At 37.3% G+C, this 16,539-nt stretch overlaps 1 protein-coding gene and 1 long non-coding RNA gene across 14 annotated transcripts in view; one reads left to right on the forward strand and one right to left on the reverse strand.

The window, feature by feature from the left end:
* Window positions 1-16,539, forward strand: part of MECOM (MDS1 and EVI1 complex locus) — a 635,653-nt gene that overhangs the window by 298,542 nt on the left and 320,572 nt on the right. For all 13 annotated transcript variants that reach the window (XM_069560594.1, XM_069560673.1, XM_069560616.1 and 10 more), the window contains exon 2: window positions 5,949-6,286. In XM_069560594.1, the coding sequence (XP_069416695.1) occupies window positions 5,949-6,286 (338 nt within the window). The remainder of the gene's footprint in view (window positions 1-5,948; window positions 6,287-16,539) is intronic.
* The window catches only part of LOC138424247 (uncharacterized), a 36,555-nt gene that overhangs the window by 7,924 nt on the left and 12,092 nt on the right, over window positions 1-16,539 (reverse strand). The gene's annotated exons all lie outside the window — the stretch shown is intronic.

Below are 16,539 nucleotides of genomic sequence, written 5' to 3' on the forward strand. Positions count from 1 at the left end.
CTTTAGTAGCAATTAACCTTTACTACAGAGCTTCCTTTGAAGTTTGCTCATGTTTTTATTACAAAACTGCAATGAGGAACATAATGGGGGGAAATGTCTAAATTTCGGAGTTACCTAATCTGTTCAATTCCCTTGCTGGTCTCCTCCTGGCAGTTGTTTCATGTAGTTATGATCTCAACCAGTCTGCCTGAGATTTCAAACCATGTTTCTGTCTCAGCCTATTTTTAAGATTAGTGAGCTATTACACACATGCACACTACAAACACACACTGATGTGTCTATTATACGCCTAAGTGTGTACGGCTGAATATATAGAACTTGTTCCTTGTTTAATGTCTAGGGAAATTTTTTTTACTTCAGAGACAAGCTAGGTATATGTGCTTTTAATGTTAACTTTAAACTCTTGTTGCTAAATATTTTCTCTCAATGGACTTAGGTGAAGAAGAGTGGAAAATTATTTATGTTAGTATCACTAATGATAATGCTGAGTGATAAGTATTATGACGGGTACTGAATGCTATTAACGGTGAAATTCTGGATTTTGAATGGCATCTGCCCAGAAGATTTGCAGTTAAGCTAGGCAGAGGGGCCAAGTGAAACAAATGGTGAGTTATATAAAACCCACAAAAGAGACGGCATTTTAGGCCAGCCTTGCAAATAAGAACCAAAGAATTATGAGTGAAATGGCATTTTTTTTTTTCCTAGACTGCCGTTCACAGGAGCTCAAATAAATGAAATCATTTTTCTCTGCTTTTCACTCAGCAGTAAATCACTGGTAATCTAAGGTTGGTAGAAAAGCAACTGTGAAGCTCAAAGAAAATACAAGAGAATCTTTTTTTTTTTTTTTCCTTAGGATGGGTAAGGACTTTCTAAGAAAAATGTAAAAATCACAAAGGAAAAATAGACTTCATTCCGTACAAGTTAAAAATTTTGTACAACACAAGCTCCATTAAAAAACCAAATGATAAGTGATCTACTGGGGATAGTAGCAAAAAGCTATATCAAAGGGCTCATTCCTTTATCATTAGTAAGACAGACCAATAAAAGCCCAATTTCAACTGGACAGAAACAATGAGTAATTTGCAAAAGGGGAAATAGGAATGACAAAATATTTAGTCTTAGTAATCACTGAGATGTGAATTAAAGCAACAATAGATATACAGTCTTTTCTGTTGTATTAATAAATTTTAAAAACAAGACATAATAATAAATACCAGTATGATGGTTTGGAGTATAAATTGGTATCCAGCTCTGAGAAGCAATCTGTCAATACTCAGCTTTCTTTTAGGAATATAACCTAAATAGGGTGAACATAAATATTTATATGAAAAAAATGTTTATTTTAGTGGTATTTATGGTATCAGAAATTTAGAAGCAAGATAAATAAATACTATGAAAATAGTTCATTTATTATGGGTTTATATTATGGAGTATAATACAGCAATTAAAATATAGTTTAATGTTTTTAAAACCATAAGGAAGTGTTCATAATATCAAGTGAGAAAAGTGAAAAAACAAGCTATTCACATATTAGGGCTACAATTTTGAAAAAGCAAACATACTTTAAAACATATCTTTAAAGGAAAAAAAAGCAAGTTGCCTAAGAGTTAAAGGGAGGACTGGATTTGAACAGCTGGGTTCTAGTCTCAGCTAACTTTGGACATACTGGTTAGCATCTTTGGGTATCAGGTTGCACATTTGCAAAATGGAAGATTATCCTTCTCATCTGTAGTTTTCTCCCTAGATTGTGAGAGAATATAGATACATCTACAGAGATTATTATTATCAGTATTATTTCTACAATTTCATCTTTGTAGATTCTGATATGTTTTTAAAATGCAACTCTCCTCAGGTGGAAACCTTGGTTAGTTATTCCAAGTCATAGAAATAAATATAATCTAATACAAATGTAGCCTTGGTCTCCAGGGATATTAGAACATTTAAAATTGAATTGAAGAATTTGATTTCCAAGAGCATTTCCCAAGTCATTTGCCTCAAATCCAACAATAAACGTATCTTTCTGTCCTTTTTCGGTTAATGACACACTTAAAGGATGCAAGAAGCAAATTCCAGTAGCAGGCAGTTCAGATCCAAGAAATTACAAGGGTTATTTATCTTTATGGGAGCACTGATGTATATAGCACTTCTTACCTGATACTTACCTATTGTAAATGTGCACAATCTGTCAATCTGATATCTGAGCAATTCTTTAATTAACTGTAGTTACAGCTCAGGAAAAAGATTTACCAATTTTTCCTCAATAACACACATTTAATGGAGATATGATATTGAGGTAGTTTGTCATTTAGATGAAAGGTTTTAGCGGCGTTTTGGATAGTTCTTGAGTAAGGTACCTGGAGACATTAGTTGATAAACTGCATATGTTGTTAAAAATTTCTTAATGCTAGATGACCCTGAAATATTGTTGCATGTTTTGATACATAAAACTCAGCAGTTTTATATTCCCATTTTTTTGTCATCACAGCCCTTTTTATATTTAATTCCAGTGATACAGGATTAACAGTGGCTTGAAAACAAATTGCCTGGCTTTGCACATACATTTAATGCCTATGTGTGGATGAATAACACCATGTCTTTCTCTTGGATTTGCTTGACCTATATAAGTTGTTCTTTAATTGGAATTATTTTGCTATTGTAAGCAGAATTGCATTCAGGTTTTAAATTCAAATTCTTCTGTGCAGCAGCCTGGGCATGCATGTGTATTTTGTCTCCATAGGAATTGAAATCCAAACTCACTAGTTTAAAAATTATGCATTGGTAAAGTTTGTGGGTAACTCAAAGGTCATGGGATCAGCAATGGTTGTGGGGGGGACCAGATGAGTTTACCTCTATCCCTTTTAAAGGTTTGGAATTACTTTGATGGAACTGACAATATGACTAGTTTAACCCTTTCAGGAAATAGGGGAGATTTTACTGACCATTAATGGATAATTACTGGAGGAAATAGTTCTATTCATTTGGATGCATTTTTGTTTCCTGCTGCTTAAGTCTGTAGGTTACACAATGTCTTCCAGTTTTTAGCACTTCTTGAAAAAACCAAAATCTTCACAATGGATGATAAATCCCTTTAAGAATCTTTAACTACATTTGCAGTAGTTAAATGTTAGCATTCTAGAGAGATGTTTTTGTATGTTTTTAGTTGTATAAAGAGTGTTGGTGAACTTTTGGCTCTTAGGTTGAAGTGCAAAATCTCCCTAAAGAATAAAATTAATAGACTTTATCAAGGGTGTTGGAACCCTGAAGTATATTTCTCTGATAGTATTTCTTTGGGGCATTATAAAAATTGTTTATTTTGATGTTGGATTTAGAGAAAAGTTTCTAATCTGTAATGTTACATTTTTGTGGGTTTAAAGGTGCTTTCCAGGATCAAAGTAATTTCCAATATTTAATAGAAAAATATTGATTTGTTTTAATAGTCAATGAAATTATATGTTAGGTTAATTATCTCTTTAACAAGTATTTTAAAAGCACCTTTATGAAGATCACTTGGAGAATTCCTAAGAAGTATGAGTTTTGAGGCTTCTCTTTAAGATCTATTTCCTAGTTTGGAATAAAAGATTATTCTTATTAAGCTCTAAATAGCAATATACAGCATTATTTGATCATCAGACTGAGGAAGGAAATTGTGTAGGAACTCACAAGAAGGGAGAAACTTATGTTAAATGGGATGGCAAGGAGATAAGTTGGGAGTTGACATAGAGAATGACTAGAAGTTGGATGGGCAAAGGGGAAGAGAGAGAGAGTAACAGAGGAAATGCTTACTGAGCCCAGAAGATAGAGATAAGTTTATTCTGGCCTGGGGACTCCTACTGAGGAGTGTTGAGATTAAAAGAGAAAGAATGGGTTCAGAATGAGAGAGGTTCTGTTCCAAGCCTATTTCACTTGTGGACATTGGGAATTACTGGAGGCTACTGCACAGAAAAGTTGATGTACCAGGAAGATAAATTCAGCAGCATTGTACAGGCTCAGTGTGAAAGGACCAGAAAGATGTTAGAGGTCTAGAGACCCATTTAGAGGACTGTTAAAAAATTTAGGAATGAAAACATGGATTGAAAGAATGGGGTGAAGGTAAAAATCTTACAAGAAGAATGGACAACATTTAATGACTGAATAGATTGAGGATGAAGGAGACAAAATATCCATGTTATTTTAAAACCTTGAACATGGATAATTTGAGGGAAAATATTATTTTTAATAGAAATGGGGAAATGGGAGGACATTTGATTTGAAGGTAGATGATAATATGCAAGATTTTGGATATGCTGAACTTGAATGATAATGAGCTTGTTATGTTGAGATCAGATGTCTCATAGAAATAAGGTTGGGTCCTGATTTGATGCTTAGTTTAAATGGCATTATCTCATTTGACTCAAGAACCAAGCACTTCATTAGAAAGCATTAGATTGTACTTTTGCATGTACAGTCACTTTGCACTTCACAAAACTTTAAGAGGAGTCATACTTGATGGACAGTTTTTAATAGGTGTTATAGTTAATTAAATTCCATAATGACTCAAAGAAGGCATTGGGAGTAGAACTCAGATATTCTACCTTCTAGCTCAATAAAGTATCTTGGAAGATTTTAATAATTCATAGAACTGTAAGGTTGATGGGATCTAAAGTGTCATCTAGTCTAGTCATTACTTTAAAGCTACAGTTTCTCCATATCAACCCTAATTCATGCTTATCTAGGCTATATTAGAACCCCCGTGCTGGGGAACTTTAGGTGACCCATTTAACTTTGGATGGCTCTGATTGAAATCTGTCTTCTTGAAATTTTAAGCCCTTTTTTCTTAGTTCCCGCATTGAATATCTACAAATTGAACAAATTAGGTATGACTCACAGTCTGTAATCCTAGTAGAAACATGTGTTTATTTTCTTTAAGGTAACAAATCCCCTTCAACTGGTGGGAAATGCATACTTAGTTATTATTCTTTATGCTTCCTCCATTCCAAAGGTGCGGAAAGATCTTAAGGCTGACATGGTGTGGTCATTTACTTCAGCATGGGGCTGTACTGCTCCAGGCAGCCCTTGGAGTTCCAGGGCTGAGGGTGCAAACTCCTAGTTACTCTCTCTCTTCTGCTCTCCTCTCAAAGATGGTCTTGCCATCTCCTCCAGGCAAGACTTCTGCTCCATGCAGAGTCCCTCTGATCTCTACTTTTCTCAGTCTGAGGAAACTCACTCTCTTTTTTGGTACACCCCATGACACCATCTTCTCTTTGTTCCCTCTGGGAAATTCACCTAATTTCTTCAATGATTTTAGCTTTTATAAATGTCCAGAGGAAGCACTAGCATCAAATAACTTTAACTCTCTGTTCTGCGTAAGCTACTGAGGCAAAGAAATACCACAGGCTCAACGGTGTGTTTGAAATGGGAAAGGAAAAATAGAGAAAGAACAAACATAAATTAACCTTTCAATAAATAATCCTGCCATATGAACTTAAGCCTTGTGGCTCACGGAAGCCTTTGGACTCTCTTATGACTCTGCAATTTAGTCCAAGATGCCTCTGCATGATATAACTTTCTAAGACATTGTATAATGCTATCAGCTCCCAATTTGGGATGGTTTGCAGAGTTGTAGTTACACATATGTTTACTCTTAATCTCTACTTTATTCATAATAATAATTAAATTGCTGATTGTTTCCCAGCTGGATAATAGATTGAGTTGGCCCATGAGAGTACTGACAGTTAAAGATTAGCTCATTTGATTTATGGATTCAACAGAGATAAACCAAAGAGGAAATAATCCCTTCCCCCTCCTTCATCTGTGAATAGCAGAGGTTTTAATGCAGGCATATTTTAACAATGGTCTTTCCTTTTTTTTATTTTTTTAAAGAGCAACAGCATTATAAGGTGAATATTGAGATGTGGAATTCTGTCTCTTTTATATTAGTAGAAATTTATAAATTTTTTATTTATTCACAGATAATGAGTGTGTATATGGCAGCTACCCTGAAATTCCTTTGGAAGAAATGCCAGATGCAGATGGAGTAGCCGGCGCTCTGTCCCTCAGTATTCAAGAGCCATGCTCTCCAGCCACATCCAGTGAAGCGTTCACTCCGAAGGAGGGCTCTCCTTACAAAGCCCCCATCTACATCCCCGATGATATCCCCATTCCTGCTGAGTTTGAACTTCGAGAGTCAAATATGCCTGGAGCAGGCCTTGGAATATGGACCAAAAGGAAAATTGAAGCAGGTGAAAAGTTTGGGCCTTATGTGGGAGAGCAGAGGTCAAACCTGAAAGACCCTAGTTATGGATGGGAGGTAAGAAAATCTTTTGAGTTAATACATGTTTGTATATTAAGATGTATAAAGAAGAGATTACTTTTAAAAATGCCCATAATATAAGCAAATTCCATTTGTTGCAAAGTATCTTCAAATAGAGTTTTAAGGATGAACCTCTCTTACAATTTTCACTGCTTTATAGAAACAAAGTATCGCTTGAAAGTATGGCATGATAGAAAGGAACCCAGCTAATGAATGGTCAGAGGATAGTATCTTGAAAACGTATTAAAGGATATACAAATATAGTTTTTAAATTAATATTTGGAAACATTAAACGCGGCCATCCCTAAGGTATGCGGCATAAGCAAACGGAATAGTCGTATGGCATGTTTATTGTATTTTGTCTACTTTTTTGGCAAGTGGGCTTGGAAGATTGGAGGAAACATTTGTTTTCTGCATCTGGTAGCTTTGAGTTAATTTGGTTTTACTTTCGTTCTACATGTTTATTTTGCTCTGTATTCTAATATATTTTCCCCCTCTTTTGGTCATCCCGATTTGATTATACATGTCTCCAGAATATGTGTACTGTACTGAATCTTGTGATGGTTATTTATATTCAGATTGATTTAATGAGTAATTCATGTATAAACATGGCAGCAAAAAGCAATATGAAAATCAGTTGCTAGTTTCAGCCATTCTTTTTTAGAGAACTCATCTGGAAATATGTAAGAAAGGGAAGTTATGTTCTTATTACAAAATCTAAATTAATTTTATTTTGATAAGGACAGGTGAACTAGTTATTCTCTTGAGTTTATAATTTTTGTACAAAATTAGTGTATATATATATATACATGTATATGTATATGTATTTCCCACTTATGTTTATAACTTGAAAATTTTTGTGGTTATATTACCGCATCATATTTTCGGAATAGCTGACCTATATCTGAAAAACTTGTAGGTAATTTCTATATGGACAAGAAAGTGTTTTTTGGAGATATGATTGACTTCTGGTTTTACAGTTTCAGTTTGATAGAAGTCGGATAAACTAGATTTATTTTAGTATGTTCTCTTAATATTTATGATCATTAATGGAATATCTGGTTAGCTTTTAAAATAGAAATAAATACGCAGTGCCTTCAGGACTTAATTTCAAATTTTGTCCCTTCGCTTTATCTGTGCCCCCTTGTGAAATCTGCTCAAAATGCCATCATAGAAACAATTCTTATTCAAATGCTGAAATGCTAAAAGTTAAGATCCAGATTTGACATAATTATAATTGAGAAATCCTTCCTTAGTTTTGCTCTTGACCACAGCTCTGGTAACATGGTTAGCTACACTACTAGACGTGTCTATTGATAAGAGATTTTTAAAAAATCACTGTAGCATTAACTGATATGTGAGTTGAATACGTTTTAAACCAAATGCGTACAAACTTTACGTCATTATCGTTCACCTTAAAATAATGGCTATAAACATTCCACTAATAGGTAACTCATTAACTCATTAAACTTTTATTACAAATCTCTAGAGTTAAACAACAAGTGCAGTACTGCTGGAGATTTTCCGGAGGCTTGGAATAAAACAAGACTTAATAATGAAATCATTTTGAAATTCCAGGGTTGGTAAATGCAGGTCTGTGCCTCTCTAAACAGGATACCTGTGGATTTGGGGATGAACCTGGTGATTCTGCATATAGAGGAAATGTAAAAATAATTAATTTTTTTCTCCTTGGAGTAAAATGTCTTCTGCACATACATGGGCAAGTGCTGAGAAATGTGAAATAATTCTTTTCATTATGTCGAAATTGAGTTGTTTTGTTGCTTGGAATTCAAGATAATTTTATAACAAGTTCATGACTGTTTGCTACACACATCAACCATTTCCTCTCTGTCCATCAAGAATTCAGTTGATGGTCAATTCGGTGGTTTTCTTCACCACTTTAATGGTTTCCCTTGTGTTTATTTTTAAAAAATAATTATATTTATTTATTTTTGGCTGTGTTGGGTCTTCGTCGCTGAACAGGTTTTCTCTTATTGCGGCGAGCGGGGTTGCTGTCTAGTTGTGGTGCCCTAGTGGGCTTCTCCGGAGAAGGCAATGGCACCCCACTCCAGTACTCTTGCCTGGATAATCCCATGGACGGAGGAGCCTGGTGAGCTGCAGTCCATGGGGCTGCTAAGAGTCGGACACGACTGAGTGACTTCACTTTCACTTTTCACTTGCATGCACTGGAGAAGGAAATGGTAACCCACTCCAGTGTTCTTGCCTGGAGAATCCCAGGGACGGGGGAGCCTGGTGGGCTGCCGTCTATGGGGTCGCACAGAGTCGGACACGACTAAATCGACTTAGCAGCAGCAGCAGCAGCAGCAGCAGCAGCAGCAGCAGCAGCAGCAGCAGCAGCAGCAGGGGGCTTCTCACTGCAGTGGCTCTCTTGCTGCAGAGCACAGACTCTGGAGTGTCTGGGCTTCAGTAGTTGTGGAACATGGGCTCAGTAGTTGTGGCTGTGGGCTCTAGAGCATAGGCTCAGTAGCTGTGGGTTGGTAAATGCAGGTCTGTGCCTCTTTAAACAGGATACCTGTGGATTTGGGGATGAACCTGGTGATAGTTCTGCATTTAGAGGAAATGTAAAAATAATTAGTTGCTTCATGGCATGTGAGATTTTTCCCAACCAGGGCTGGAATCCCTGTCTCCTGCATTGGCAGGCAGAGTCTTACCCGCTAAGCCATCAGGGAAGCCCTGTCCTTGCTTTTGAGAGTGTGGATTATCTGTTCTAGATGTATTGTGAACCAAGCAAGAGCAAGGGCTTTTTTTTTTTTTTTTTAAATTTTGGTGTAATTTTGGCAAAATTGTTATCCACAGAGGAACAGTTGGGTTCTTGACTTTAGTATTTTCTTTGTTGTTTTTAATCTTACCCTGCTTAATACAAAATCCAATCATGATAAAGAAAGGCACTTGCACAAAACTTCTGACCTACTCACATGTGCTCTTTTAAATCATTCTTATGTCATATTTGCCCTCAACTATAGCTGATTTCCCTCCTGTTTGGTTGGACAGATAGTTGTGATTAACCAGTGTGGCTTCTTTTTCTGATATTGTTTCATTTTTAAAAATGATGAATTGAAGGAGAAAATAACCTCTTAGGCCAAAAAGAATAAACATGAATGGAGGAAATCCAGATTCATCCAGCAGTTATTCAGTGCTACTGTCCATCAGATTCTGTACTAAATGTTTCCTTGAGAGAATCCCAGCCTATCAAAACTGAACAAGCCATTCATATCTCTAGTACTACCCTTGCTCTTTTCTGCCTATAAAATTCCCCTCCCTGTGCATTTCCTGTTTAATAAATTGGACTACCATCTGTCCACCTGCTCAAGCTAAAAAATGGATCATCTTTGACTCTACTGTCTCCCACACCAACCTTATCTGATTTATAGTTCCTCTGTTCTTTCAAAGCCTCCATTCTGTGCACACACTGGTCTCCATACCTGGGAATCTCCTTTTCCTTCCTGTTCCTAGCAAGTTTATATCTATTCCCCAAGTTCTCTTCCACGTCATCATCCTTGATCCTCCTATTAACAGTTTGAAGTGAAGCTGCTCAGTTGTGTTCGACTCTTTGCCACCCCATGGACTGTAGCCTACAAGGCTTCTCTGTCCATGGAATTTTCCAGGCAAGAGTACTGGAGTAGGTTGCCATTTCCTTCTCCAGGGGATCTTTCCCATCCGGGGATCGAACCCGGGTCTCCCCCATTGCAGGCAGACGCTTTACCATCTGAGCTACCAGGGAAACCCAAGTAACAATTTAGTACTGCTTAAATTTTTTCTCACCATCAGTTCTGTTCAATTCAGTCTCTCAGTCATGTCCGACTCTTTGCGACCCCATGAATTGCAGCACGCCAGGCCTCCCTGTCCATACTAAAGAACATAGAGCATTGTGCAGCATCCAAATTGTTTGCCTAGTTTCCCTAACAGAGCAATATTTCCATGAGAGCTGGCATAGCTGTTTCTTCTAAGTGCAATGTCTTGATGGTGTCCTATCTGTGGTGCCTGTGATGTTGTCCAACGCTAAGTATATTATTCAAAATAGTCAGGATTAGTCAACTCAGGCTGCTACAAATAATATACTATAGACTGGGTAGTTGAAATAACAGAAATTTATTTTCTCGCTGTTCTGGAGATTAGAAATGTGAGATCAAAATTTCAGCTGATTTTGTTCCTGGTGAGGACTCTCTTCCTGGCTAGCAGATATTGTCTTTTTGCTATGTTTTCACTTGGCCATTCCTAAGTGCATGAACATGCATACACACCCACAGAGAGAGAGAGAAGGAGAGAGAAAAGGGTGGTGGTTGATACACTCTGGTGTCCTTTCTTCTTTTAAGAACACTAATCCTATTGTATCAGGACCCCACCCTATGATCTCACTGAACTTTCATTTCAGTTCAGTTCAGTCGCTCAGTCGTGTCTGACTCTTTGCAGCCCCATGAATTGCAGCACGCCAGGCCTCCCTGTCCATCACCAACTCCCGGAGTTCACTCAGACTCAACGTCCATCGAGTCAGTGATGCCATCCAGCCATCTCATCCTCTGTCGTCCCCTTCTCCTCCTGCCCCCAATCCCTCCCAGCATCAGAGTCAACTCTTCACATGAGGTAGCCAAACTCCAAACTTTGGAGTTTCAGCTTTAGCATCATTCCTTCCAAAGAACACCCAGGGCTGATCTCCTTTAGGATGGACTGGTTGGATCTCCTTGCAGTCCAAGGGACTCTAAACAGTCTTCTCCAACACCACTGAACTTTAATTATCTCTTAAAAGCTTCTTAGGTGGCATTAACTTGTCTGCCAGTGCTAAGAGACACAAGTGACTTCCCTGGGTTGGGAAGATCCCCTGGAGGAGGCATGCAATTCATTCTAGTATTCTTGTCTGGAGAATCCCATGGACAGAGGAGCCTGGTGGGCTATGGTCCATAGGGTTGCACAGAGTCAGACACGACTGAAGTAACTGTACGTAAAGGCCCTATCAACAAATGTGGTCACATTGAGTGCTAATGGTCCAACATAAAGATTTAGGGGTGACTCAAACGTTTAGTCTATAACACAGATAGTTAACAAATAACTGTTTAATAGCAAAATGAGTGAAAGAATGAAAGAATCAATGAGAGAAAGAATGAATGGATATAGGATTATGTTGCTCTGAAAGAGATGGCAAGGAGTGAGAGCTGAAGTCAGTCCACGGTATATCTAGAATCTGTATTTTATACATGTGGAATAAACTCTGCCACTACTCTGTGATTCTAGTGAAACTATTTAAATAAAGTCAATAGGGTCTTGCATTTTTATTTGATCAATGGGTAACCAGTACATATCATTAGTTGTTATTGAAATTAAGTAAAGAGATATGATAGTCTCTTCAAAGAAAGTTTTTAAAAGAGAAAACTCAAAGATAGTACTGTAATTAGGGCCCACCTCGTAGAGCCCTATTTAAATAACTTTTTTTAAGTTAAATGTTTTCTCAAGAAGGTACTTCGGAAAAATCATTTCAGCTCAGTTCAGTCGCTCAGTTGTATCCGACTCTTTGTGACCCCATGAATCGCAGCACACCAGGCTTCCCTGTCCATCACCAACTCCCGGAGTCCACCCAAACCCATGTCCATTGAGTCGGTGATGCCATCCAACCATCTCATCCTTTGTCATTCCCTTTTCCTTCCACCCTCAATCTTTCCCAGTATCAGGGTCTTTTCAAATGAGTCACTCCTTTGCATCAGGTGGCCAAAGTATTGGAGTTTCCACTGCAACAATAGTCCTTCCAATGTACACTCAGGACTGACCTCCTTTAGGATGGACTGGTTGGATCTCCTTGCAGTCCAGGGGACTCTCAAGAGTCTTCTCCAACAACACAGTTCAAAAGCATCAATTCTTCAGCGCTCAGCTTTCTTTATAGTCCAACTCTCACATCCATACATGACCACTGGAAAAACCATAGCCTTGACTAGATGGACCTTTGTTGACAAAGTAATGTCTCTGCTTTTTAGTATGCTGTCTAGGTTGGTCATAACTTTCCTTCCAAGAAGTAAGCGTCTCTTAATTTCATGGCTGCAGTCACCATCTGCAGTGATTTTGGAGCCCCCCAAAATAAAGTCAGCCACTGTTTCCACTGTTTTCCCATCTATTTGCCATGAAGTGATGGGACCAGATGCCATGATTTTAGTTTTCTGAATGTTGAGCTTTAAGCCAACTGTTTCACTCTCCTCTTTCACTTTCCTCAAGACGCTCTTTAGTTCCTCTTCACTTTCTTCCATAAGGGTGGTGTCGTCTGCATATCTGAGGTTATTGATATTTCTCCCGGCAATCTTGATTCCAGCTTGTGCTTCCTCCAGCCCAGTGTTTCTCATGATGTACTCTGCATATAAGTTAAATAAGCAGGGTGACAATATATAGTCTTGATATACTCGTTTTCTATTTGGAACCAGTCTGTTGTTTCATGTCCAGTTCTAACTGTTGCTTCCTGACCTGCATACACGTTTCTCAAGAGGCAGGTCAGGTGGTCTGGTATTCCCATCTCTTTCAGAATTTTCCACAGTTTGTTGGGATCCACACAGTCAAAGGCTTTGGCATAGTCAATAAAGCAGAAATAGATGTTTTTCTAGAACTCTCTTGCTGTTTCGATGATCCAGCGGACGTTGGCAATTTGATCTTGGTTCCTCTGCCTTTTCTAAAACCAGCTTGAACATCTGGAAGTTCACAGTTCATGTATTGCTGACACCTGGCTTGGAGAATTTTAAGCATTACTTTACTAGCATGTGAGATGAGTGCCATTGTGCAGTAGTTTCAGCATTCTTTGGCATTGCCTTTCTTTGGGATTGGAATGAAAACTGACCTTTTCCAGTCCTGTGGTCACTGCCGAGTTTTCCAAATTTGCTGGCGTATTGAGTGTAGCACTTTCACAGCATCATCTTTCAGGATTTGAAATAGCTCAACTAGAATTCCATCACCTCCACTAGCTTTGTTCGTAGTGATGCTTTCTAAGGCCCACTTGACTTCACATTCCAGGATGTCTGGCTCTAGGTGAGTGTGAATGATCACACCTTCATAATCATGTGGGTCATGAAGATCTTTTTTGTACAGTTCTTCTGTGTATTCTTGCCACCTCTTCTTAATATCTTCTTTTTTTTCATGTTTTAAAAATATAAATTTATTTATTTTAATTGGAGGTTAATTACTATACAATATTGTATTGGTCTGCTTCTGTTAAGTTTGTATTTTAGAGAAATAGGGTATTTTTGAAAATATGATTTATAGATCAATGTATATAAATTAAGCTCTAGACATAAAAAACATTTGTATAATTTCTCTCAAACCAGTTCTGATTTAATAAGGAAGATCTTTAAAAATGATATTAGAGTTTGGCAGTGCTTTCTACCTTGCAAAGCCTAGGATTTGTCTCTAACAAAAAGATTTTCAAAGACTGGGGTAGTGCTTAATTGTCTCTAGGACCTGAAAGTAATTAGCTGTGGCACACTTTTCTTAGGTTCAGAACTTTACCAATTGAGTGAAGAATAATTTAAAAAATTCTGTTGGCTCAAGTTGAGATTTTCTTGTATGTTTTCTTCTAAGGATGATCAATACATGATAGCACAGAAATTGCTTGGCAGAATAGAAGGGAGCAGGCTTCTTGAGGGAGACTTTCCAGCTCAAATCCTCTTCAAGGTCTGTGTTCTAGTTGAATGATTTGGGAAAAGTTACTAAATCACCTGTCCCTCAGTTTATTTCTATGTCAGAGGGTGATAATGATTGTACTTATCCAATTAGGGTTGTTGTGAAAATAAAATGTGACATTGTATGTCAAAAGTCTACCAAAGAGCCTTCCATGTGGCAAAAGAGCTTAAGAAAGGTGAAAAAGGAACAAAACTTTGGCTAAAGCATAGGTCTAGTCCAGGGTCATTGGATAGGGCAAAAGCCATTTATATTTTATCTATTGATTTTCATGAACAGATTTTCTTTCTCCCACTTCTTGTTTTCTAGAAATTCAGTTACTTCAGGATGGTCTGAATTTGTTTGCAAAGGAGACACTGATGGCTTCCTAGTTAACCTTTAAAACAAGGATTGAGGAGAGATCCATAAATTTCTTTTAAGCTGAAAAATAATTTGGGTGGAACATTTTTTTAATAGTGAAATGGGTCATTAGAAAAAGGGGGTGAAGTTTTGCTTCTCTGGAATATTGCCATTTAGCACATTTCCTTTGCCTGTATTTTTGTCATTGGCCATCATAAAATTCTCCAAGTAGATGTAGGTTCGTGTACCTCTGAGTTGCCAAATCCTCTATTCTATCTGTCTCACCCAGAATTGCTGTAGATTACTTTGATTGGTTAAAATGCATTGTATGAACTTGGCTTTTTGTTTGCTCCCCTCAAACATATACCTATTCAGTCGTAGAAAAATAATGACATGAGTGGATAGTAAATTTTTCTTATGTTCCGTTAAATAGATGGGAAGGAATAGTGGAAAGAGATTTTACTGGAGTCAGAAATTCATTAAATAATTTTGATGCAGTGCTTTGACAGTACATTATATTCTAGCCATGCAGTCCTGAAATGTGATATTACAATGAATGTGTGCCTCTCTAGATCATTTTAAAAGAAATAGTTCTCACGTTTGTAAGTTTGGTTTTGAGTCCTGCAGCAAAGCCTTACCCATTGAAACATGAAATCTATATGTTAACTGAAACATGAGTATCCATTAAAGCAACAACAGCATCAAACTTTCAAGATACCTAACGACTGAGTTTAGAGTCAGGAGCTGACAATCAAATAATGTATGTTTGGTAATAAAGAAGAATGGGGTAATTTGGGATTTTAGATATATATACCAGGTATCTGAATGGCAATATTTCTCACCTATTTCTTTCTAGGTCTGATTGGGCCCAAAATGAATTTTCTCTGGTTTGGCATTGATTTCAGAGAAAATGATTATTCATTAAGGAGAAAGCAAGTTCACCTGACAAGTTGCATATCTTAAAGCTGGATAACTAAGAAATGAAGACCTTTGTCTTAATAATTCTGAAATGAATGGATTCCAATAGAATTATTATTTCACACCAATTATCCCAAAGAGTATCTTTAATAGGAAGTAGGAAAGGAAAGTGTAATTTAATAATGAATGTATAATATCATAAAACCTTGTATTACAAAGTATTAAGTTTTAAAAATATTATTTATAAGCTGACAAATATAGTTTGGATATTCAGTTTTACTATGTGATGAATTAAGAAGTAAGGAAATGCCAAGAGAAAAAGTGAGGCTTACTTAGTAGTACCCGGCACATGACTGTCATTGGAACCCAAAAAGATATTATGGATTCTCTTAGAATATAATGAAATGAAGAAAGAAAAGAATGTACAATTTATTTTATTCAGTTTATCCTATAAGAATATGTAGCAGAAACTAAATCTTGCATTGTTAAAAGAAAATAGAAGTCTACTCTCCTGAAGCACCAGGAACTACCCCTGGTTTTGACCTAGGCTCAAGGGGGATCTCTCTTTTTTTGATGAAAATGTCAGAATCCCATTACCCCTACTCACATACACTATGTCATCTTATTCCTTCTTTCATGAAAGATGTTGATGAAGTTGAGCATGTCTACTCATCTTATTGCTGTTTTGACAGCCTCTCATACTTCCAAAGTGTAGCCAAAGATATATGCAAGTCTGATATCAGATATTTTTAAAAGTTCCCCCAAATATCAAGAGTCTTTTGTTTTACTCTGCTTGCCTTGGTGATCAATTAGAATTTGCAGAAGTCATTCATTTTTCAAAAGCATACGGGGTGATTTTCTTCTAATTGCAAGTATTATCTCACAAAATGGACTCAAATGAATTTCGTTCTTATTTGTTCACCCACACATCTGCATGATTATTGCTTCCCTTTTTTGTTGCTAGTTCAGTTCAGTCACTCAGTCATGTCCAACTCTTTGCGACCCCATGAATTGCAGCATGCCAGGCCTCCCTGTCCATCACCAACTCCCAGAGTTCACTCAGACTCACGTCCATCGAGTCCGTGATGCCATCCAGCCATCTCATCCTCGGTCGTCCCCTGTTGCTAAGTCAGTAGTAAAACTCATGGGTTCAAAAAATGAAACGTTCAAGAAAGATCCTCTTTTAAGAGACTTGACAATTGACTCCAGGATTTGGTCAGTCCAGGGGCAGAGATTCTTTGTAAGGCTTTGTTATTCTAGAACACATAAAAGTTGGGACCACTGCATAGGACTTTCTGTTCTCTAAGCTTCTCCCTCAAGGATAAATTAGG

The sequence above is a fragment of the Ovis canadensis genome, chromosome 1 (assembly GCF_042477335.2).
Source record: "Ovis canadensis isolate MfBH-ARS-UI-01 breed Bighorn chromosome 1, ARS-UI_OviCan_v2, whole genome shotgun sequence".
Taxonomy (NCBI): domain Eukaryota; kingdom Metazoa; phylum Chordata; class Mammalia; order Artiodactyla; family Bovidae; genus Ovis; species Ovis canadensis.